The 25,810-nt window shown below is 38.1% G+C and overlaps 1 protein-coding gene across 1 annotated transcript in view; it reads left to right on the top strand.

The window, feature by feature from the left end:
- The window catches only part of STK24 (serine/threonine kinase 24), a 48,781-nt gene extending 26,914 nt beyond the window's left edge, over positions 1-21,867 (top strand). The window contains exons 3-11 of the mRNA XM_034060118.1: positions 8,676-8,732; positions 9,950-10,058; positions 10,164-10,321; positions 14,199-14,384; positions 14,635-14,780; positions 16,981-17,104; positions 17,960-18,028; positions 19,865-20,001; positions 20,427-21,867. Of these exons, the coding sequence (XP_033916009.1) occupies positions 8,676-8,732; positions 9,950-10,058; positions 10,164-10,321; positions 14,199-14,384; positions 14,635-14,780; positions 16,981-17,104; positions 17,960-18,028; positions 19,865-20,001; positions 20,427-20,463 (1,023 nt within the window). The 3' untranslated portion in view covers positions 20,464-21,867. The remainder of the gene's footprint in view (positions 1-8,675; positions 8,733-9,949; positions 10,059-10,163; positions 10,322-14,198; positions 14,385-14,634; positions 14,781-16,980; positions 17,105-17,959; positions 18,029-19,864; positions 20,002-20,426) is intronic.
- Positions 21,868-25,810: the final 3,943 nt, after the last annotated feature.

Genomic DNA, 25,810 nt, shown 5'->3' with positions numbered 1-25,810 from the left:
ATTCTGATAAAATGAGAGACCTAGCGGTAGGTGGGAAGTGTAATGTTCTTTGGAGGCTCTGAAATTCATAAAATACTTAAAGAAATCCTTTCAAAAAGTAAATGTAGATATTGATTCATTCATTTTTCCTGGAGAGAACCAATTATTCAAAGCAGTATTCTTTCTCTTCGGAGCTTTTCATGTTGATAGTGAAATTCAGTCATTCATTTAAGAAGAAAAATAAATTTTAACTGTTTTCTTCAGTAGTATACTGGATGATCTACTGCAGCATGGCTAGATTTTTGTTCATACTTCCTCGATGACTACGTTAACTTAATCTGTATTTCATAGCATCTACTTTTGTTCTTACACTCCAAAACCCCAAAGGAGGATATTAATTTCCAAGGTTAATAATTGCTAATTCACTGCAGCTGTTGGTGTTTCAGTTACTTTTCACCTTTCTAAGACCACTGGACAGTACTTAAGACTCTGTTCTAAAACATGGACTGTTGTTATGATAGATGGGGGATGGAGAGGACAATTTATCTAGAGGATATCTTTGGTGGCTGAAGCAACCTCGCTGTCTTTAGTCTTGTTTCAGAAAATAGTCTCTCTTGTTCTTCAAAGCTAATAGTTGTTCTTCTGTGCCATCTGATTTTCAGGTGTTCTGAAACAAGTGTCTTTAGGAAATACTATTTTGTTTTTATTTAATGAAATCTGTAATAACATCAACAAAGAAGTTCCCATTTTAAAAAACGCTACACCAATCTGCATACGCTTGTGTTGTAGTTCACATCAAGGATTGACTGTGTGATGGAACTCAAAATGCTTCCTAGGAACTGTTTGAGTGATGGTGGCATACTTTATTCCTTGTAAAGAGGCTGGAGAATTTTTTGTTCATCAGATATGGAAGAATAGTAGTAGTACTTACTGAGATTGTCTTTTAGAACAAACTATACTCTCTTAGAAAGGTGGTATGAATTGGCACTGAAAGATATATACATATATGTATTTCCTGTCTTCTGTGAAGACAGTTCCAGAAGCTTGTAAAAACATAGACTTTCTTGATAGCTGTTAAACAGGACCCTGAATATAGAGTGGTAAAATCAGTTTGTCATTTCAATGGAAAGAGCTTGATTATTTACTACATACACTAATAGACTTGGGTACCCATGGTGTTCTGCAGTGTAAATAACTTTCTTTTGGGATTAGTAATTCTATCCTTTGTCACATCCATTCCATCTTTCAAATGTTATTATAGGACATTGAGCAATCCAGCTGGCATCTGGATAGGCTGTTTGAAGTTTTGGGTGCATTGCTTACCTTCCCTGTCCAGAGATTGTGGACTGTAAAGAATGGAGTGAAAGCAGATAGTGGTTTGCTTGTCATTCTGCACTGTTAATATATGGCAGCACTGGTTCTAGTTCTGATTAGATTGAAATAGAAGCAATAGTGCAAATAGGTAATATTTATAACTAGAGAAGAACTGATGGCATGAGGTAGAGCTGTATGTATTCCTTGCCAAATTCATGCATTTGCTGAATAACAGTAATAGCCACCTTGTGCTATTAATATGACTTTTGGCAAATGGTATCTGTTCTAATACTAATCTGTGTGTCTAAAAATTGAACAGTCAGCTAGCAACTGGAAAGTTTGCAGCTCCTGATGCATTTCAAGGATCTAACGGCAATACATCAACTCACAGATGCCATCTCTTTAAAGTCTGAAGTAATTTTCTTGTATACATATTAATTTTTTATGAAAGAATAAGCTCCAGTGAAAGGGCATTTAAAATAGTTTGGAGGTCTTGATACATATTTTCAGACTTGGCAACATTTAGTGGTATTATGGAAAGGTTTGAGCTTGTCTAAGAGGAGCAGGAACCACAAATACATAAATGCCATTTCCTGTTACTGCCTCAATGTATCATTTATGACATTGTACAAAACAACCTCTTCTGATCAATCTGTACTTTACCTCTGCATATAAACTCACAGATGTCCTTGCAAGTTAATAAATAATGAGAACTCAAATGCCACGGTGTGCCTGTTCTTCATTCAGTATAAGAAGACAGTGATGACTGTTGTGATCTGGTATTGAAAGATAGTGAATGGATAAAATGGTGCCTGAAGCTGAACTTGGGGATTGTGAAGGAAGGAAACCATTTTGAAGAATTGATATATGAATGATCATGTTGAACTAGATGATCTTGAGGTCCTTTCCAATCCTAACTATTCTATGATTCTATGTTCTTAAAGGCGCATTTCTCTTTGGTTAATAATTTCTTCCTCTTTTTGTGAAGAGTGTCAGTGATACATGTTTTCAGATTCATTTTGAACAGGTGGTTTTGTTCTATCTTCGGTGGCTTGCATAGCTTCTTTTGGGGCCCTTCTTTGTTGGGCACTGGTGAGAGATCATCTTTGATATGTATTATGTGATTCTGCCACCTGGTGGTTTCGGGGGGCAGCCTGAGTATCAGATGCTTCATTAAACGCACAAATGTGAGGAAAGACTGGAGAGAAAGAAAAATCCGTCCACGAAAGGGAATCGGTGGGCAAGGTTGCTTAAAGTAGCTATAGAAGACAAGTTCTGTGATCTCTCATGTTTTTGAAGTCAGTCATCGAAGTATCATTGTGTGACTGTTTGCTTTTGGTTGCTACAGTGTCAAAACTTGCCTGGGTGTTTTTATAGATGAAGTTAACAAAAAAAGCCAGATCCTATGGTGAGTGGTAATGACCTGTAGCAGAAACTACTGTAGCAGTAACTTGGAGAGGTTACCCTCTTGCACACATTGTCTGTCTCCACCTTCTTTTAGTATGGCTTCTTATGCTGAAGAATCAGTAGGATTATTAACACTAAAATTATACCAGTATTGAAATACAAGTCTTGCTTCTGGCCTGTATTGATTTAGCATATATATACCAATTAAACTGCAATTTTTATTATAATATCACATCACATTGTGCAATGCATATCAATTTTGGAATTAGTATGTTCTTTTCAGATCAGTTGAGGTTCTGTCCAAGGTGTTCTCTTTCTGGTTTTCAATACTGTAGGTTTTTCTACTAATCTGGTGGTGGCAAAATGTTTAGTATATAGATCAACTTAAGGCTAGTTCTTTTGTGTTAATCAAGTATGTGATTTCTAACTTGTGAATGTTGACAAAGTGTTTGTAAATATAAGTTCTAAGCCGAATTTGGGGATGGCTTGTTTACAGAAAGCCTTTTGTATGTATTTATAAACCCCCTCTCTTCTGCTGCTAATTGTGAACCATAAGTTTAAGGTAGGATATACCCTTTCTCACAATAAATTGAAGGTGGGGAATTCTTTCTCACAATAAGATGGGAGGATTTTATTGCACTTAGAAACAAACATGTGCTCACTGTTGTAATACTGTTTTCAAACTGCATTAGTTCACTTCCTTGATTTCAGACCTTTAGTTAAATTCTATAGTACTGTACAGGTCACTTGGTGCTTTACTTCTAAGCCCTCCTAGTCCTTTTCTTTTGTGACTACGTGTTATGTTTTCTCCTGCTACCTCTCCTTCAGTCAAGAAAGGTGATTTAAAAACATTTTAATCGATATGTACAGTGGATTGACTGCTTTAGGTCAATCTTTTCTGTATAATATCACAGGGCTAAGAAATGCGTATGTTTGTCATGTTAAAAAATAAATAAATAAAAATACAAATTATATCTACGTATAGGTCTGTCCATGTTTTAGATGTATAACTTTATAAGGACTTATAAACAAACATTTAAATCTTGATTACTTATTTCTATATGTGTCTTCTATACTACTTCAATTTCAGTTACAACGTACTTCTGAGACTCTAGGGGAGTGTTTTGGTGGGTGGCCTATTTTGTTCAGTGTATAGTCCTTCATTTATACATGTTAGGGAAAGTTCTTTACTTGCTGGAACTGCACTCATTTGCAAATACTTTTGTGGTATCACACTGACACTAATGTAGAACACTTCATTAGAGGTAAAGCTCAAATTGTAAGGCTTTAATGTAGTTTCACAGTTAAAACCAGAAGTCAGATCTCAAGAAGAACAAACTGGTTTGGAAAGGCTTTATGGAAGCTCTGTTCTATAACAGGAGCTTCCTCTGGTTTCCAAAGTTGTTCCTTTCCTCAGTTTTATGGTGTGAGAGGAAAACCTCTTGTTCCTGCTGTGAAAAAGGAAATGTTCCCTGTGCCCTCATTAATGTGCTCATCTATGTTTATAAAGAAATAATAATCCTAAATTTAGATTGATGACTCACCATGGCTTCACTGTATTTGGAAGAAAAATTAGTGCTGTGTTGTGGCTGACGTTTAAAAGAAGAAAACTGGTCTTATTTCACATCTTAAAGTGGAGCACTGAATGTTGATAGTCTCAGTATATAAGAGTAGTATCTTCTTGAAAATGTAAGTGATTATGTGTAATACGTAATTACTAATCTAGGCCATGGAAGAAAATTTAGTGCTTTCAGTGTTCGACTTGAGAGGGAAAGGGGGAATATATAAAGAATGGGAGAAGTACAAGGAAAAAAAAAGAAAAAGAATTTGTGCAGCTTTAAAAAGGAAAGTGACAGTAGGTGTTAGGGAATGTGAAACATGCCAGAGATACTTGGAAAGGAAGGACAGAAGGAGGCATCTGTCTCTGGTGATGCCGAAGTCAATTGATAGTAGTATTCTACTTGCCTTGTGCTGTCGTTACAAGGCACTGCATTGTGCTTGTATGGCACAGTTTTGGTAGCAGAGGGGCTACAAGGGCCAGCTTCTGAGACAAGCTTCAAGAAACTTCCTGTGTGTATGACAGAGCCAATGCCATCCGGCTCCAAGATGGACCCGCCGCTAGTCCAGACTGAGCTCATCAGTGACAGTGGTAGTGCCTCTGGGATAATGTATTTAAGAAGGATGGGAAACTACTGCACAACAGCAGCTGCAGCTGGAGAGAGGAGTGAGAGTATGTGAGAGAAACATCCGTGCAGCCACCAAGATTCAGTGCAAAAGGAGGAAGGAGGTGCTCCAGAGCAGATTCCCCTGCAGCCCGTGATGCAGCCCATGGGGAGGCAGGCTGGAACCCTGCAGCCTATGGAGGACCTAGTGAAGCCTCCACCTGCAGCCTGGGGAGGACCCCACAGTGGAGCAGGGGGATGCCCAAAGGAGGCTGTGACCCATGGGAAGCCTGTGCTGGAGTAAGCTCCTGGCAGGACCTGTGCTCATGGAGAGAGAAGCCGTTGCTGGAGCTGGGGTTGGTAGGACATGTGAACCCATGAGGACCCGCACTGGAGAGGTCCCTGCTCCCACACTGGAGCAGTTACTGGAGACCTGTAGCTTGTGGGAAGTACTCATTGGATAAGTTAATGGCTTTGCTTCTCATTACCCTACTCTAGGTTGGAGTACTTGATTAGGTAATAAACTATTTTCCCCAAGTCTGTTTTGCCCCTGACAGTAATTGGTGGGTGATCTCTCCTTGTCCTTATCTTGACCCTTGAGCCTTTTGTTATATTTTCTCTCCTCCATCCAGTTGAGAATGGGGAGTGATGGAGTAGCTGTGGTAAGCACCTGGCATTCAGCCAGGGTCAACCCACCATAGGCATAAGGTAGAATATGTATTAAGGAAATAATTAAAACTGTCCAAAAGCATTTATTTGTGCTTTCTTGCTAAGCAATGTATGCAGATTTTAAAGTAAGAAAGCTAAGGAAAAAAATGTTCCAGCAAGAATTAGTTAATAGTGATAGTAAGTTTCATTACAATAGCAATTACATCTGTCAAGATATTTCATATGAATGATGTGAGTAATATTTCTCTGGCAAAGGGGAGGGGGAACCATAGGGAATTAAAAATCACTTTGAATCTAGGGCTATAGATTTAAAGATGCCATAATTGTAATAGATTGCTATTACTTAGCTTCCTACTGGGATACAGTCCTTAACTGTGTTTCCATACTTGTAAACCCAGCAATAGTATGTTTTAAAACAGGATTGGCTTTTATACTGTAAGTTCAGACATGTGGCCCCAAGCAGTTACTGATGAAAGTTTCAGGAACAAAATCTAAGTAGACCAAGAAAAGAATTAAAAGGATTATTGATGATTTTAAAAGACGACGAATTTGTATAATTTGTAGTTCTGTAATTGTGTGGCATGATTGTATAGCTACACACTTAAAATACATTCTTAAATATTTCTCTTTAGATGTTTTCTGCTACCTCTAATTTCTGATTTTCAGCTGGAGAATTTCGTAGCTGGTTTTATGGAGAATTTCTCATTTTGGACATTGTGTCTTGAAATTGTTAGCTCTTTAAATTCATGAGGTAGTCAAGATGATATAAAAGGGAAGATGCATCTCTTATTGACTTCTTTTAAAGGTTTTTTTTCTGGTTTTGAAAGGATCAAGGGGTTTGTTTATCCTACCATATTTTTTCCCACCCCCGCATTTCATTGAAATAAAAACTAGTGACATGCTTGTGTTTAAACTACTATTAAAATTAAATGTAAACATTGCAGGTACATAGAATTTGAAAATGAGGGGGATTTCATGCAGCTTTGAGAGACATTATCAGGCTGAAGCGAAGTATGCATGTGAAATTTTGACCAAGTTTAGGAACACTTCTGAAGATGAAAAGACTTGTGCTATAAGGCACTTCTCAGAAGCATACTTATTCTGGAACATTAGGACCTGGGTCCTTGAAGGGACAGGCAAAATCTGAGAAACTCAGCAGCAGAATAAGTATTTCAGTACTTTAAGGGACTCTCTCAAGATGGGCTGTAATTCTTGGAGTGTCTGCGGTGTCTGCAGAAAGTCAGCTTTGTCAAAATGCTGTATGTAGGTACTAAGATTATATTTTTAAATTACTTTTTCTCCCTAAAAATGTGTTCTGGGTCTTTTAAAACATTTTTAACAAGACTGTGTTTGTCAAATAGTATTAGTTTATTCCTGAAGAAAGGTATCTAAGTTTAGCTGTATCTGTGTGTTAAAAATAGTGGGTGATGAAGGAACTCTAATCCAGGGTCTTACCTAAAAATAGTAATTTGTGTAACTGAAGGGAGGTGGGGAGGGCTGTGTGTATTTACCTGCAGAAGGTGCATTCTGAGGCCAGACAGAAAAAGTACATGTATCGCTTTTCTAAAGGTTTTAATCCCTCTCCATATATAGGTATTCAGAGTCTTACATGCCCTTGCTGTGAGCTGTTATGTTTACATGAAGTTTTATTTTGCAGGCTAATGAATATTGTTGTTGTTTGTGCTCCTTGCTCTGAGAACCCCCCTGTATTTTTATGCTAGAAGTCTTGTGCATCTTTTGTACATAGAGTTAAAAATAACAAACCATAAAACAGCTTGATAATCATAAAAACTAAACCAAAACACACCATATGTTCTATGCAGCAGTCTTATATGAATATGTAACTGGTATATTTATGGCCTTGCATTAAAACATGTTTCAAGGATGGTAGTACAAGGAAAGATGGACTAACTGCTCCTCGTAGGGTATTTGGGTATAACATGCTGCAAACAGCAGAAAGAAAGGATTTGGGTCTGCTCTTTGTATATCTTATATTGTGTATCTTGTGTATTATAGGAAAGTTTAACATGCCATTCCATGAGAATATAGTAGCTTTTTTTTTGTTGCTGTTAGCTTTTATTTTACTAGCTAAAGTTAGCAAACAGAAATAGTCAACTTAAATAATATTTATTGCTAGTTTCTTTCATCTTTCCTGAGCACAGTTGTCTATAATTCTGTACCATATATCAGATGAATAAGCATTAGTGAAGAAATGCGCTGGTATTCTTCCTTAGGTCAGAGACAATTGGCTGTTCAAGAAAAAGAAACACAGAGGTGCAAAGAATAAATATAATATTCAACCTACATGGGAGTCAGGCTTATTAAAAGATATATTTTGAAGCATCTGTACAAATAGAGATAACTGGCAAAACTAAGTCATTTCTAAGGAAATGGCATTTTATGTAATGTAATTATTACTTGGTATTTTGAATGTCTATAGTCAAGAGGTTTTTAAATGTAAGTATAATTCTTCTCCATTTTCATTGAGTGGCCCCTGCCAGTCTCTTGTCTCAGAAGACTCTTTTGCAAACTGTACTAAGGAGTATGGTAAGAGCACATAGGAGGATGACTTCAGGGAGTTAATGTGCTGGTCAACTCAGGCTCAGAATACTTGTCCAGTTTAGTTGGCATGAAGGCAAGAGATTTCTTTCTGCTGCTTGACTCTTTGGTAGGGATTAAACATATTTTTTTTCCTTTTTTCCCCTGGATACTGCCTATATTTTTACATTATTAGTATTGGTACAAAGAAGACGTACCATGAAATGAGCTGGAGTGAGACGTTAAGAGCATGCATCAATTATTTGGAAGTAATGAACTTCTAATCTGTGCTTTTACCCATTGGTAAACGTGAAGTAGTTTTCCTCTTGGTAATGTAGAGGAAAAGAATTAAACTTTCTTGAGTGCACACACACACACTGGTGTAAATAGCTTGTGACAGCCTAAATTAATTCCTGATCAGATGGGACTAAAAAAATCCTGTATCTTCAAAATGTCCTTGGATTATTCTTTGAGGAATAGAGAAACATTAGTGCTGTTTCAAAACTGTAGTTTTTTCTTCAGTAAAAAGTTTTGAACAAGTCCTATTAACTTAATAACATATTTTTTAAAAGAACTTACTACATTGTTGTTGTTTTTGTTTTTCAGGATACAAAATTATGGATAATAATGGAATATCTGGGTGGAGGCTCTGCCCTTGATCTAGTAAGTAAATTATGTATGGGCTTTGTTATTTTACCTCAGTTATTTTCCTCTCTTTTAATTCTGGAAGCTGTAATATACATTTGATTATGGCAATGTTTGCTTCCAGTAAAGAAGAAAAAGTATTTGTCAATACCAGAAAAATGTTACTTCCATGAGACAAGACTGATTATTTGTATAGATGGAAGGGAATTAAGCAACATAATATTGAAAGCAGGATATAAACATCTAATCTTCAGTCAATCAGAGAACACTAGTGGCTGAAAATAGTTTTGTTTTTTTTTCTGTCTCTTAATTCTGCCCTGACAACTTCTCCTAGTATGCATTTTAATGCATTTTCCCCCACCCCATTCCCAGAGTCTCCCTGTTTGAAGTCTCATTGGGCTCTAAATAGACAAACACAATTTAGTCTGGTATTAAAAAACTGTATTTCTAAGAACTAGTTGGAGCCGTGGACTCCCTCAAGCGTAGACAGGCCTTACAGAGGGACCCGGATAGACCAGAGACCTGGGCAATCACCAGCTGCATGAAGTTTAGCAAGTGCCACATTCTGCACCTGGCATGGGGTTCCCAGTTTTGAATCATCGTTTTAGAAGCTCAGGGCAGGTTGTATTTTCTGTGATTGGATGCTGTCCATTCACTTTAGCTACTAAGAAACCCATAGCAAACCCCACTGCTCTGTCATCCTGGCAGTTTGCGTTGTGGTTTAGAAGGTTTCACAAAATCCCATGCAGTACATAGTAATAGGATGTGATTGATATGATACTTTATATGCCTCAGTTTCCTGAACAGGCTTTGAGAATTGGGTCCATATAAGACCTGTAGAGTTGCACATCAAAGTTCAGTGTAATGTTAATAATCAGATTACAGTATAGATGCTTTTCAAAGGCAGTGTGAATATCTGTGATATGATCACAAAGCAATAACTTGAAACCGTGTCTTTATGGAGCTTGTAACGAACTTTGAAAAATATTTTGGGTAAATAAAGTATTTATTTTCCCATTGTTCATAAGACCACTTAGTTTAGAACTATGTCTTTTTAAAAAGAACATTCTGGGTTGTATCTCATATTACAATGTTAGCAAATTGGAAGTTTTGAGGTATGACAGAAGGAGTAATTTATTTTTATAGTCACAGTGTTATTTCTGTTCTGTTTCTCCTTTTTATATATATGTACACATGCATAAATATGTGTATCAAATATCTCTCGTGTCTCCTAGTTAGAACCTGGCTCGCTTGATGAAATCCAGATTGCTACAATATTGAGGGAAATACTCAAAGGACTTGATTACTTGCATTCAGAAAAGAAAATCCACAGAGATATTAAAGGTAAATACTTTTTTTTTGTTTGTATTGGAAGAATATTAGAAGAGCTTATGAACACCTTTACAGTGCCAGATGTCTTAATTCCCTGTTTGCCCTTCTTTATTCCAGCTGCTAATGTACTGCTGTCTGAGCAAGGAGAAGTAAAGCTAGCAGATTTTGGAGTAGCTGGCCAGCTAACAGATACACAGATAAAGAGGAACACCTTTGTGGGAACACCATTTTGGATGGCACCTGAAGTAATAAAGCAATCAGCATATGATTCAAAGGTAAGGTATTTCAAGGCATGACCAGAATCCCTTCCTTTTTTAACTGGTATTACATGGGTTGGTTTTCAGAATGTAGCTAGTGATTTGGTTGCGTCTAGACAGGTGTGGGTTTAGATGCTACCTAGCAGGTAAAAGGTGTTGGTGAGGGAAGAAGCTTTCCTGATTTGTATCCAAACCTTAACTTTCCTAGTATATTAAGGCTATCCAGATGGCAAGAAATGTTACAGTGTTGATAAGTACATCCCCATCACCTTTTATCCCACCCTACTGATGGGTATTTTTGGTGGTTGTTTAAAAGTAGAGTGAGCAAATATATACAAAATGTTCATATGTTTCCACTTGCTTTTAGAAAAAAATAGCAACATTGTTGAATATGGATTTGAGGGTGTGAAAGGGTTGTTTGAAAGTGGTGTTACTCATCTGTGGAAGAATGTACTACATAGGTCTGTGCTGCTCTATGACCGAGTTCTCTTAGATATGACATACAGGGATGGTTTAATGTTTAATATCAAGTTTACTTGTTTGTAGATATTTACGTTACACAGGATTTTGATTTAGCAGAGTTGTACAGCAGCATACTGAAATAACAAGACAAACATGATATATATTATAATTTACAATTGGATCACAATAGGAATGTGATTCCTGGTACGGGTCTCCATGTGCTTACCAGCATGGCACCTGGGAGTTCCGAGTTGTCAGTAAGGAGTAGATACACTGAAGACGGCTCAGGCATATTGTTCTGTCAAAGTTGGGTTTTTGCTTATTTGGGTTTTATACTTCTGTTACACTGAGTTGCATAAACCCCTCCTTGCTGTCTCTCCTCTCCCTTCCCTTTCCCTCATGCTGATCTGACTCAGTAAGACATTGCTCTACTGGTTATATGCGGAAGAGTGAGTTTCAAAGTCAGTCTAAATTTTACTCATTAGAATGGCAGTATTGCAACAGGAGTAGCTACGAATCACACTTGCTGACTCTCCTGTGAACATGGATGAATATTTTTTGTGTAAGATTGGAAAATGTAGAAGTCACAACATGTGGTAAAACTTAATGATTATACAGTCTCATCACTTCTTAAGTCCTCTATTTGGAGGACTAATTTGCACTTGTTCTGGAGTTCCATTGTATGGAATGCCTGTTTGGATACACATGCAGTTGGTGCTTATATCTCTGTTTGAGATCCTTTATCTCTGAAAGGAGAGGTTACAGTTCTAGAGGAATCAGGGGGTTGGGGATGGCGGTTATTTTTGACGCTTCCCACAGGAATGGGCTTCCAAACCCCATTTTGGACTTCATGTTCAGTGTACAGCTGGGGTGTGTTGGACTTTATAGCTCAATTTTTGTTGAGGAAGATCACTAGCAGTAGAAAGCTACAAATATGTGAGGAGGAAAAAATTATGTATATATATTTGTGTGTGCATATGGATATCTGTGCACGTGTACGCATATAAATCTGATTTTTATATTTATATATACGCATGCTCCATCTGTGCCTGAATGTCTGACAGAAGAAAAATCTATCCATTTGGGTTTTTATCGCATTCCTCTTGAGAAACAGGAATTCAGAATAAATTGGGAATACTAATGCTCTGTTGTTAACACAAAGACTCATCTTCACAGGTGACATTGTTCTTTTGTAACCAAGAAAACCTGTCCTTCTAGAGGGAAGTAAATCACAATTATACTCGGTCATCAGGAGAGCTTAGCTGATAATGCTGTTATTAAGTTAAATGAAATTTAGAGCTCATATATGTATGTAATCCTCTGGGCTTAGTGTGAGGTGGCAGTTCTGTAATATGGGATAACAAAACCTCATTTCATACATTGGATGGTATGTTCATTGACTCAGATTTTTTCCCCCCATACTTTCTTACAAAATTAAGCAGCTAAGCTCTTAACAATAGAATACTGTCTGAGCAAGGAAGGATGAGCTGGCTTTTAGTCAGGCAATGTAGCTATGACACTGAAATGGATGTAGCCTGTAGTCTTGTGTGAGTTTGTCAGATACCCTAGCATATCAACTAAGCAGACACAGATAGATTAGGGGGACACTTAGTAAGGACAGCAGTGATAAACAAAATCTCACCTCTGTCCGGTATCTGAAAATAGATCTGTTTACAGCATAACAAAGTTCCAAATGCTCTGTTTGGGGGTAAAACCAGATACCTCACTTCAAATCTTTCCTGTTTTCCTGAGAGCAAGTCTTGGTTCTGCCTTGACTTCAAAAGAAACAGAAAAACCCCAAAACCCAGAACATAAATATTTTTAATTGATGTTTTGTCCTTTGGAACAGACATTTCTGTGATGATTTTATTTTATTTTCATCTTTCTGAAAGGGTTTATTTATCTATTCTTTTGACCTTTTGATCTGTTATGACAGCAAAGCATAGAGAATTTTGATGCATTACCTCACATTACCTTAGGCAGATTTGGCAAGAAGACTTGGATCTAGGGAGACAGTTTTCCATAAAAAGAACAACACATTTTGATGATTAAAACCTATGAAACAAGTATGTTTAAATATTATCTTCCCTAAAAGAAACTGATATGCATATTATGGCATCGGCATCAATGTGAATCCAACTTCTCAGCAAAATTACATGGTGGCACTGGTTTCTGCTGCATGACTCGATTTGTCCCTCTGACTCGAGCCATTTGATCTGCATTCACATGTGCATGACTTGGAGTATTTTGATTTAGATCCGGTCTTCTTGGCCTACAGGACATGACTTTCAGGAGAAGGTCTACGAAGCGTATCAGATGGAATAGTGCTGTCAATATTTCAGAAGCTACATGAAAAAATACTTAACTGGTTGAAATCTTGGGTTGAAAGTGGTGGATAACACTGTTCTAGACTGCATTTCTCTAGTCAGTGGATAAGAATGATGTGTAAGACAGTGTTAAACACCAGGAAAATTACATTCTAATGTATTTATTTCTGATAGCTGTACTAGCTGATGCTTATTGAGGAAAATCTTGTGCATGTTATAACATTTCCCTTTATGCCAATATTTGAGCCTTGCCCCATATTTACGTAGTGTACTTGAATGAGGTGCTATTTATAATAACTCTACCATCACTTTTTCAGAATATTTGTGTTTCCAGATCAGTTATAACTGCTGGTGCAACAGCACTTTCAAAAAGTTTTGCAAGTCTAGTAAGAATGAAAGAACTGCTTTATGCTGTAGAGTAAAAACAACCAAGGAACTCTGCACTGGTTAATCACATAAATCAGACCATGATAATAAGAATAATTTAGATACAAAATTATTTAAAGTAAAGTTTTAAAATCTGGCTTTGCAAGTGTTTTGGTTTTGGCTGGGGTAGAGTTAATTTTCTTCACAGTAGCTGGTATGGGGCTGTGTTTTGGATTTGTGCTAGAAATGGTGTTGATAACCTGGGGATGTTTTAGCTGTTGCTGAGCAGTACTTGCACAGTGTCAAAGCCTTTTTTGCTCCTTACCCCACCCCACCAGCGAGCAGGCTGGGGGTGCACAAAAGGTTGGGAGGAGCCACAGCCAGGACCACTGGCCCTAACTGACAAAAGGGATATTCTGAACCCTATGGCTTTGTGCTCAGCAATAAAACGGGGGGAGGTGGGCTGGGCAGTTACTGCTCACAGAATGGCTGGGCAGTGGGCAGTTGGTGCTGAGCAGTTGTTTTCATTTGCATCACTTGCCTTTCTTGAGTCCTCTCTCTCTCTGTTGTTTTCCTTTTCGTTACACATTATATTATTATTACTGCTATTATTGTTCATAAAACTGTTCTTAACCCATGAGTTTCCTCACTTTTACCCTTCCAATTCTCTTTCCCCCCATCCCACTGAGGGGAGAGCAAGGGATTCTCCAAACTAATCTTTTAATCTTTTTTTCTTACAGGCAGATATCTGGTCATTAGGCATTACAGCCATAGAACTTGCAAAAGGAGAGCCACCTCATTCGGAATTGCATCCAATGAAGGTTTTGTTCCTCATCCCTAAGAACAATCCCCCAACGCTGGAAGGGAACTTCAGTAAATCCCTCAAGGAATTTGTTGAGGCCTGCTTAAACAAGGACCCAAGCTTTGTGAGTTTCATCTGTTTTGTCAGTGTGTAGTTGGGAACCTGACTGGTTTACATGAATGACAGGAAAAAGCACAGTTCAGTTTTTCCAATATGGGGCAATGTATCAGCAGCATTGTGGTTTGCTTTTTTCTTACCTTAAAAATCTCATTTCTCTCACAACTGAAACTTGGATTTCTTAATCTTTTTGTAAGGAGTCACTTGGCACTCTCAAATGCAGTAAAGAAATATTATTTTGTTTTTCTCTTTCTAAGAGACCCACTGCAAAAGAGCTCTTAAAACACAAATTCATTTTACGCAACTCAAAGAAAACTTCCTATCTGACGGACCTTATCGATAGGCACAAGAGGTGGAAAGCTGAACAATGTCACGATGACTCCAGTTCTGATGACTCGGATACGTAAGTTTGAGGGTTTTAAAATATCCTTAGTAAATACAGGAGCCAAGTAGTTATTTCTAGCACATTTCTGTCTTCTGTTACTTACAGCTTTTCAGCTTAACATCCTTGGTGAACTAATGAAATCTTGATTTCGGTATTGGAAGGGATTTCATGCAAGTCACAGTCACTGAGAGCAATTCTGTCCCATATTCTATAATACCTTCTCTTTTACTTAGGGTCTAGGGTCCTTCTTAGATGTAAGGCCAACTGTTACTCCTGTTGTGCAGAAGCTGGGCCTTGCCCTGCATGGCCCAGCAGCAGTGTGCACGTGTACTGTGCTGCGTGTGCCAATGGTCACCTAAGGAAGGGAGTTGTCTCTGTGGTGGCAGGTTGTCCCTCATTTTGGCTATCTCAATGAAGAGACAGAAGCGTATCCTTGCATATAAGAGGGAATTAGCGGACAGTGCTTCCCTGGTAATGGGGTTTTGGTGTAAAAACCATATTACCTAGGTTTTCCAATGAGAGGTTTTGACTGACCTTCTAGGAAGGTTTGGCAGTTGCAGCACATAGTCATGAAACGTCAAATTATTTATTGAAAAAGGAGAAATGTTGTGAATATTTCCAGATTTCTTTGCAATTTTTCCAAATGCAGATTTCCTTTGCAAATTCTGATGGACATGTTCAGTAGATTCATGTGTTCCCTTAGGAAACCAAGTTACAAATAATTATGATTTGGTTAACTTTTAACTTTGTGGGTCTAAGAGTAATTTTTAAAATAGTGACTATCATCAGATTATATACTTCTGAAAATCAAGTGAAGGGATTGCCACAGTTTATTCACAAATGGGTTAAATTTCTCATAATAAAGAAAATACAACTATTCTCTGTAATTCCAGCCTGTGTGCTAATGGAAAGCATCAGCCTGGTTATGACTTCTTGGCTGCTATTACAGCTGTGTATTTGTCCTACATTAATAGTGGCTTCATGCCTTCCAGTGATCACAGTTTCAGCCCCAAACCATGTCTGAGTTCAAAGGTAAATTACTAGTCCTAAAACTGATTTCAGATCAGTTACTAACTGAACTTTGAGGTTACAGTTCATGTTCTGTGGGATATCAGCTTTTATAGCTTGTCATAGGAGAGTAGTAGAACTAGAATGGTTATTAAGTGCTTATGAGGCAATTTAGTTTTATGTCTAAGCCTGCTTTCCCCTCCTCTGTTTCCACAGCAGCTCTTGTATTAGGTGTTACAAAGAGTGAGTTGATTTGGCATGTTGGAATGCTAACTTTCTAAATTGGTAAATATTTTTCTGTTGGATCAAGTTATTAGAGCTAATGTATACAAGAAAGGTAGAACTGCCTCCTTCAGTGACAGCCAGAAGTTACATGTGACTTCTAGCAGGAATCTTGGAGAGTTTTCTTACACTGTTGACATGCCTTTTGACTTGGTAGGCTACTCCAGATACTTCTTGTACAACCCTTTTAATTGGCAGTTTTCTTGCAGATCATTTTTAATTCACAGATCAGACAGCAATGAACTTAGAGAAGGGTATATGTTAATGAGAGGAGACGGTAATGCAGTGATTGATTAGTGTCAGCAGCAATGTTTTTGTTCTTTTAACTTAGCACGAGTTACAGAAAATATCTACTATGTTAGCCCCCAGAATGAGGCTAAAGATTCATTTTTTATGGTGATCTAGTTTAAAGCCATGACATAGCTGTACATTTTTGGGCATTTTTGTTTAAGTGGGAAATTTACCCTGCTAATGGGCGTGAACTCTCTTCCTCAAAGCTATTCTGAGCTAGAGTCTGCACTTGTGTTTTAGGCAAAAAAGGGAATTAAATCTTCTAATTTTAATCCCCGTCCCTAATGATTTGAGATACTCCACTAAAGCCAGTTTTCAGATAGCAATAGAACACTTCATGTTAGTTGGCTTATGTAACTTGGGAAAATGCTTTTAATCTGTAATGCCACTTTTTCTCTTTGAAGTTAATTTCACTTCTAGTGAAGTATCTTTGGGGTTTTTGTTGTTTTTTTTTGTTTTGTTTTGTTTTGTTTTTTCCCCAAAAGACCAATTACTTTTCATACTTGTCTTTACACTTCTTGGCCTGAGCAATTGAATCCTGATTTTGGTCTTGACTGTAGTTTCTATGTTTAGCGTGTATATTGAATGAAAGGTGTAGGTAATAAAACTTTTTGTATTTGTTTTCCCTCCCTTGAAGTGAACAGGATGGCCAGGCTTCAGGTGGGAGTGATGCAGGAGAGTGGATCTTTACAATAAGAGAAAAGGACCCCAAGAATCTAGAGAATGGAGCAGCCCAGCCTCTGGAGTTGCAAAGAAATAAGGTGCTCAAAATATTGCCTACATTATACCAGGAGATAATTCTTGTTTTAATAATTTAGTGAAGTGATTTTTATTTTACACAGTGAAAAGCATTTAAATTGTAAAACTTTCAGAACTGTGCAAAAATGTATATTTATTCGGAAGCTGCCTTTCACAAAACATTTTTAAGTTCTGATGTTTGGATGTTCTGTAAATGTGTCCTGTTTCTGTAGCTTGTGAAATATTAGCACTGGAGGAATAGCAGGCAATACGTTGTTTTAAAAACCTTCCATTTGTAAAGTAAACTTAAACCAATGCAGTACAAAGATAGGGGTTTAGGGGAGGCCTGCTGGTATCTTAGGAAAAAAGACTGCACTGTAGCAAAAATAGGTTGTGCATGTATCCAAAACCAAAATAACCAAACCTAAACCAACCATAAAAACCCTCAACAAAACCAACCAACAACAGGCCCCACAAAAACACCCCCAAAACAGACCCCAAGCCAGACTAAGGGATGTTTTGGAGCTGCTCCATCATATTTTCTGCAGCCTGTATAACTAGGGCAGGTGGGTGCTACCCCAGCTGTGAAAAGTCTCTGTGTGTGCTCTTATGAGAACTGGAGAAGTACAAGGAAGATATTGTATGATATGGGAGAAGCCTAGTAAATGTCAGCATGTCTGTGATTTAGTACCTGCTCAGTAGGATTGTGTGTATGGGTGTTAGGTTTTGTCTTTTGAGCTTACATGTGTTTGAGGTGCTGTGGCCTCAGATAACTGTAGCATGTTGGAACTACTTATTTTTATTTAATTAGTAGGAGAATATAATGAGGATGCTTTTCTCTAGAAATAAAATTGATCACAATTTTGTTTTCTTTAAAGGAAAAGGATATCCCAAAGAGGCCTCTGTCCCAGTGTCTGTCTACAGTTATATCACCTTTATTTGCAGAGGTAAGCTATTGCTTAAAGACTTTACAGGTCCAGGACTTATGTTTCTGAAAAATAGAAAATGCAGTGAATGACGCCTAAGGTTTCTACAACCCATTTGGAACATAATATGTTACAGCTTTAGCTGTACCCTTTGCTTTCATGCATGCCTGCTATTAAGAGCTTTGTTCTGCTTCTAAGAGTACTTTATGTGCATGGTAGCAGCATCAACCATGGTAGCTTAAAGCAATGAACATGAAAAATACTCAGTGCGATAAAGCAATTAGAATTACTTAAAGGGGATGTCCTCTGTATTGGTTAGTCAGGCTCCAGTGTTAAGTCAGCCTGACATTCTCCTGTGCAGAGTGGAGAAACACTTTAAATGGGGATTTATTTTTTTTCTGGCATTCTCCATTGCAGTTCTTCATGTATTATCCACTTGCTTGCCTCTGTTTGCAAATTTTCTTTCAATTCTCTACCCTTGCATCTTCCACACATTTTTCTGGTTGCTATGTGTTTCCTTTAAGTCTTCCTTCTCCTTTTCCAATACCGAGCATGATACAGGTCCTGTGCCCAGTGACATCCACACTCCATCTTCTATTTTCATTCTTTATTTTTCATTTTCTCATCACCGTGCCCTTTATTGCATGATTTCTAGAAACCTCTGCTCCGAGTTCTTCCTTCCCATGATATTGCTAAGTAGTTGCTGTCATTCTTTACCTTTCTTCATTTTCAGTGTCATTTTAATTACCATTTGCTGATCCCTGTGAGTATATGATTCCCCCAGCACTGCTGTAGCAACACAAATACTTTTCACTACAGTCCGTTTTCAAAATGCCATTTACTTTCATCTCTGTAACATGTAGAGGCTTCAGAAGGTTTTTGCCTCACATGCTTATATCTTTTCATGCTGTATGAGAAGACTCTTGGTCTGCTTGCTCTGGTATCTGCTGTTTAGGTCATACTTTAAACTCCTCTTCCATACAACTTGTGGAGGATAGCCACAACTTTCCCAAACTGTTCTGGAATCTTATTTCAGGGTTTCCTTTTTCTTATGGGCATGGTCACTGTCTTTGCTGTCTGGGGGAAGCCTTATGTTAGATTTTCAGTGTTCCATATATTTAGCATTCAAACCACATGGTGGTATGAATGCTAATACCACATGATGGTATCTGCACCATCAGGAATTACTGCAGGTTAAGTTAATGAGTTGTACCGTGGATCTCCTCCAGAAAGAACAAAGCTGCCCATTCAAGCTTTTTGTCATCGTGGAGGTGTCAAAGCTTTTGGCACAGAAAAACAACTACTCTCCCTAACTAATCTTAGTGAGGCACTGAGACCTTCCCTCTCAGCCCTCAGTTCCTGGCTGATTGTGGGATCCTTTGCTTTGGGGGCTGGGGAGAAAATGAGAGAGTACTTGGGGTACCCTGTTAATAGAGGTGAAAGGGTGAAAACATTTTCCATCAGTGCTTGCACAAGTGCACCTGCAGCCTATACATATAAGTGTAAAAGTATGTATACTATAGTGAGTATGTATAAGCAGCACATCTTGAAATTACAGAGCTACAGGTAAATAGAGCATATAAATAGTGCCTCTTTCTTGGAATACTTTGTAATTTTTCAGTTGAAAAGGATATGTGAATGATGGAATACTTGTGAAGATGAATGACATCCTGGTAACTACTGCAGAGACTAACTTCAGGGTGAAAAAGGTCTTCAGCATGTGAAGGTGTATAATGAAAATCAAATCTTGGCATTGTGAACACTGTTGGTCACTTCCTTACGAGGTTTTGCTTTATATTGTTTATAGAAATATTTATGAATCTCTTATTAATTTATCTCTTCCTGGTTCTCTTTCAGTTGAAAGAGAAGAGTGAAGTGTGTGGTGGTAACACGGATTCCATAGAAGAACTGAGAAAGGCTATTTATTTAGCTGAAGAGGCTTGTCCAGGCATTGCAGATAATTTGGTGTCGCACCTTGTGCAGAGGCTTCAGAGGTAATGAAATTATTTCCCTAAAGGTTACAGAAAAGTCCAGATTTGATTATGCAAATATTTGGCTAGTGTTAATTTGAAATACTTAATTTCTATTCAAAGAAAGTTAAGTGCTTGCTTCTACTATGAGAGTGGTGAGACACTGGAACAGTTTGCCCAGGGAAGTTGTGGCTGCCCCATCCCCAGCAGTGTTCAAGGCCAGGTTGGACAGGGCTTTGAGCAACCTGATCTAGTGAGAGGTGTCCCTGCCCGTGGCAGGGGGATTGGCACCAGATGGTCTTCCAGGTCCCTTCCCACCCAAACCGTTATGTGATTCTATGAAAAAGGCTGGAACTTCAGCAGCATAAAATGGAATAACTTTTAGTTGCTGGTTGTTGCAGAACTCCTTTCTGAAAATCACATCAAGAACTATTTCTTTTATCCTTCAGATACTCACTGGCTGGAGGAAGTACTTCATCCTACTGATCTCCTGTTCCTGATTTTTCTAAGACAACTGAAATTCCACAGTATCTGCAGTGAAGGCGTACACCCTAATGTTGTTCTGCTCCTTTGTCATTGGAAGGCCCTTTGGTGGAAGGACATTCCTAAACATACAAGAGTGAAAAGGAAGTCTCTCGGATGGAGGCAGCCCTTTTCAGCAACTTAAAGCTATAATTTTTTAAAAAATGATAATACACATATTCCAGGGAGGTGATTTTTTGTAAAATCTGAAATGTATATTTAGGTTTGTGATAGAGAAATTGAAGATGTTGAGAAACCTCAGGTATCTTGCTTTAAGAATTCCACTGGGAGATGGCATATGTTGGAATTGTGTACAGATATGTATATAATGTCTTTTTTAACTGAAAGCCTTTCAACGTGGATAAGGAATCACTGTGTACAAAATGGTAAAGTGCTTTTGTAGATAATGTTAGTGGGGTAAATATTTGACAGGCCATAACTGAGTATTGCCTTGCCTTTATTACATGTAAATTTTGAACTCCGTGATAAGTGACTCTTGGTTTGATTTTCGTATGTGAAGGATTTGCCATTGAAAGAGTTAATCCTGTACCATGGAACCTTCTACTAGTACCTCAGCGAAGACACAACTTTATTTCTCCAGTATTTCTTCCTTCTTAATCTATATTCTGAGTGTGACTTTCTAATTATGGTACTATTTCTGGTTGTTTTAATTCACCTTGTCTCTCAAAACTTCAAGTTTAAATTATTCTTTTTCCTACAGAATAAGCTCTTTTAGTTTGTCAGTTCTAAATTGTGCCAATGCAAATTCTGAACACTGTGCATTGTTCAATTTTATAATAGGTGTTTGCGAAGCTTGTGGTGAAATTCAGATACAATCTTTTTTTCACCTGACCATGTTTGAATGCTCACACAAATAAATTATTACCTTAATTTCTTCTGAAATATTTCCATAAGATGTTGGCTCTGAGCTCTCAGACAGTGGCATGAATTTCATCCTCAGGCCTGTTTTTATCATTAAAATGAATGTCTTGCAGAGTAAAATTATCCACAGACTCAATATTCGGTCTTGCTGCCTAAATCTGTGTGTCTCTTTACTGAAAGTAATGGCTATTGGACAGAAAGGCTGCAGAGCTGAGCCTGACTGAGTGGTGTACACCATGTCCTATTACTTGTCTCCCCAGAAAAAGAAGTCCAAATGTTGAGATTTTCGCTGTTCTCAGTGCTCCTAGTAGCTGACTCAACATTTTATGACTGGAAGCAGTGACATTAGTGACACACACCGCTGATTGGGCAGCATTTTGGTTTTTCACACTATTACTCTAGATTCATCTTGTTCTTTTTTTCACCAAGGCTATATTCAGGTGCTGCTTATTCTTGTAGCTGGGAGAGCTCTTTTGCCTTGTTTTAATGAGGATTTTATGTTTTTCATGACAGTGAGGTAACTTACCTGTTTAATTAAAAAAAATACGAATTTTGGAACAGAAAGGATTAAAATTTTTTCAAAGTACAGGTATATCTACCTGCCTTGGTACAGAAGGATCCAGGTTATCTAAGCAGTCTGGAAGCCAGGGAGGTGTCCTTGCACAACTTCATATCACCCTCATTCTATGCATATAAATTGCCTTAATTATTAATGTAATAATTTAACACTACGAGGACACTGGAGCTATGAACTTCTGACCTGGTTGAAACAAGTTTGAAGGGATGAGTGGACATGCCCTTGTTCTCTAACCAGTGTTCTTAGACACAAGATGATTGCCAGCATAATGAAGTAGTGGTTTTCCTTTATGGCTACATGGATTTAAGGTAAATTGAACAATGCCTAAGCCTGAGAAATGGTTTATAATTCCTCTTTTGTTAATATCTTTAAATATGTTGGCTTGTGTGCTCTTAAACATTGAGGCTAGGCTTACCCTTGAGGAAGCAAATCTAGCTCTGCTGTTGCAAAATGCACCCCTGAATACAGTGCCATGGGAAACTTACCTGTGACATCTCAGTAACAGAACATTCAGCGATTCAGTAAATACGTGCTGTTACAGCATACAGAAACAAACTGATGTGTTTGCATTTGAAATACAGATAGATTAACAGAAGCTTTTCTCCGGTCATCTGTTCATGTAAGGATTTCAAATTAAAGTGAGTGCACCTGGGGATGCACAGCGCTCAGAGGTTTAGTGGGGAAGTTAAATTAATGGTGCTGGCTGGAACCTCAAGAATTTCTCCATCAGAAAATTGAATGAAATTGCAAGGTATGCTCTTTTTGAACAGTCATTTAAAAAGTTATATACACACATTTATTGTTTGAGTTGCATTTCAGTTGTTTTCCAGGACTGTATGCTGAGGAAATACTTCTCAGAGTAGCTCGTGCCAGAATTTGCATAGTGAACGTGTCCTTTGGTTTGAGAGCTTAAGATGCATAAGAACTACAGCCAGGGCAATTGGCCAGAAGGCTGGATGTTTAGGAAAAGACAAGACCTCATTTATGGTAGAGATGTGTATTTTTATATGTGATATATAGGTTATTTAAATATAGGTTATCTTAAACTGAGATTCACTGCAAAAAAAAAAAGTGTGCTTCATCTTGAATGTACAGTTACAATCATTTGCTTTGGAAAGTATGGATGCTTTAAAAAACAGATCTATATTGGTAAGAGAAGGGGGGCTTTGTTTGAAAGAAGCTTGTCCTCAGTTTCTGAGAGAAAATGAAGCGTGTTGATATTTTAAGAGGTTATTTTATGCTAAAATCATGTCTGTGTTATAATGTTGCACTGATGATTTTTCTGTGCAGGTAGTACTTCACTTAGTCTTGAATATACTAAGCGACAAGCTAGCCCTATTTATGCAAACATTTAAGTTAGTGGAACTGCATACTTGTCAGGGATTTCAAGATTAGGCATTAAATAAACTCTTTAAAGAAAACAAAATCAGTCATTTGAACTGACGGCTTGCTTTTTGTAAGTATCAGATGTGTAATCTATTTTTTTAACTTAATTTTCCGTGCAGTTGCACTTTGTTGATCACCAGTTTACTAAAGGATGACGGCACGATCGCTGTCATTCTGAATGCTTTTGGTGTGCAGCTCTTCCTCGGAAGAGCCACGGTTCCTTTGCAGCCTCAAAATGTTTTGTGTATATCCACATCAGTATGGACAGATGAACCAGTTACTGCGGAATGATTTACCTGTGGTGTTGCACCCTCATAGTACACGGGGAAGGTAAGAGCGTGTGCATTGGCACTTACCTGCAAAGCAGTTACTACTGTGACTTCTGTTCCTCCTCTGTCCACTGGAACTCCTTCACCTGCCTCCACTTTCAGTGGGCTTGTGAAATGTTTAGCTCTTACTACTTCATGTGGCATTCTGTGGGTTTTTTTTTTAAACAACATGCTATCAGTTGGTAATAGTTTTACATTAGCCTTACTTTTAAGGAAGTGTATTTTGCCTTCAAATATGTCACTGCAGGAACATTACCAGAATTGCTAAGAAGCATGGGGATAACGCAAGGATCAGTACAATCGCAAATTATTTTTCCAAGTTGCTGGGGAGGAGCTGGAAGTAGAGCACAAACCTGCAAGCTTGCTCTTTTTAACTGTAGTCTGCAGTAGACAAAGTGTCTGCAACGGTTTCCTGCCTTCTTGGAAAGCATGATTACAGAGGATGATTCCAGTGTGTATGTGGTTTTCTGTAACATTGCTGTCTGTTTATAACCGTGTATTTAAGTTTTACTTTTGTCACTCTACACCAACATAATAAAACTTGTAAACTACGTGACCTAGAAATAAAGAAGGAGAAGTTTAATGAAATTTTGCCATCTGAGTGGTCAGTAAGATGAGATCTGGGGCTCTCCTCCCAGAAGGCAATGCTTCTGCGGGGTTCTACCTCAGCTATTGTTCCTGTGTTGGTACTGGTAAGCAGAAAGGTTATAAATTGGTGATCAGGTTTTAGTTGTAATATCTTAGAATTTGTACAAGACAAAACTCTTGCATAAACTCAAACACTTTCTGAACACTGAGAATGTTTTTTGCCATTGGGATATTTAATAAGCTAATTCCTGACAGATGGTTTAACCATGTGGGAAGTTTAGTACTTTTCTTGATTTGGGTGGATTTTTATCTCTGCACATGAGTGATTGCTAGTGTACTGTCTTGGTTAAATATGTGCAGCTCTGTATTATGATTTGTCCTATAGCAAGACACTGTGCATTTACAGAGGGCAATGATTTAAAACCTGCATTGTATTCCCCATCCTGCCAGCCCAGTGATGCTGATGAAGAGCTTGTGTCAAGTTGCATTAATGGAACCCCAAATATTGCATCCATAAGTGCTCATGTAACCTGTGACAGCTGCACTCCTGTAATTACATTTCATTAACATCTTCTGCTATTAAAAACCATATGGGCTGTGGGGTTTTTTTAACTCCACCAACTTTCCTGTGTCCCTGGTGGAGATATGGGGAGGGGTGTATCTGTGCTCTAGCAACTGCTGAGTCCCTGTATGGCCATCCCTATGGTTTGAGGGAGAAGACCACATAATTGGTCCTCTATGAAAAGGAAAAAATATTCAAAATGGGGTTTTTCAGGTTGTGCTTGTTTCTGTTTTGCTGGTGGTTGATGGAATAGTAGGATAGTGCACCTGGTTTTGCCTCTTTCCTTGCAAGTCCTTTTCTCTCTAGTCAGAGACTTTTATCCAGATCTCTGCAATCACAGCAACTTTTGCTTTGCCTGCTCCCTTGCCTTTCAGTCTGTCATTTTCAGCACGCTTCAGCTGAATTTACAAAGGAACTGACATCTCAACAGTGTTAAAATCTGGTGCCAGGCCTGAGGTAAAGTGATAAACAGTCATGTCTTAATGGAGGTTAAGCTGGACAGCAAAGAACTGATAGAGCTGTTTAGTCTTGTGGAAGAAGATCCCCAAGAGTCCAGGCTTTGCTGAGCCCACTGTATGTGCTGCACCTGCCTAAGGTAATAAGGCTTCTGTTTTGCTTTTATTTGTTATTTGAAGAAGAAACTGGTTATTCATGGTAAGTCATAACAGCACCAAGAGTTAATCTCTTAGTGACCAGTTTTGAGGTTTTCCCACTGCTGCAACACGAAAACTGTATTTAGCCTTGGCTGCTCCCCAGGGACACGCTGTGACCTACCTTTCTTTGTGCCCCACTGGATGGGATGACCAGCAGCATGCTGTGAATTGGGGTTAGAAGCAACTGCTGAAGTCTCACAGCTTTCTAATAAGCTGCAAGTTTTATCCATACATATAGACTTCAACTGATTGTAAGATATGACTGTTATCAAGACGCCTTTATTCTCTTACTGTTTGCTTTCAGCTTCGGGTTAACCTTAGGAATAAAGAACTA

This window comes from Melopsittacus undulatus, chromosome 2 (genome assembly GCF_012275295.1).
Source record: "Melopsittacus undulatus isolate bMelUnd1 chromosome 2, bMelUnd1.mat.Z, whole genome shotgun sequence".
NCBI lineage: Eukaryota > Metazoa > Chordata > Aves > Psittaciformes > Psittaculidae > Melopsittacus > Melopsittacus undulatus.
The sequence above is the reverse complement of the archived record's forward strand: the minus strand, read 5'-3'. Positions and strand labels throughout refer to the sequence as shown.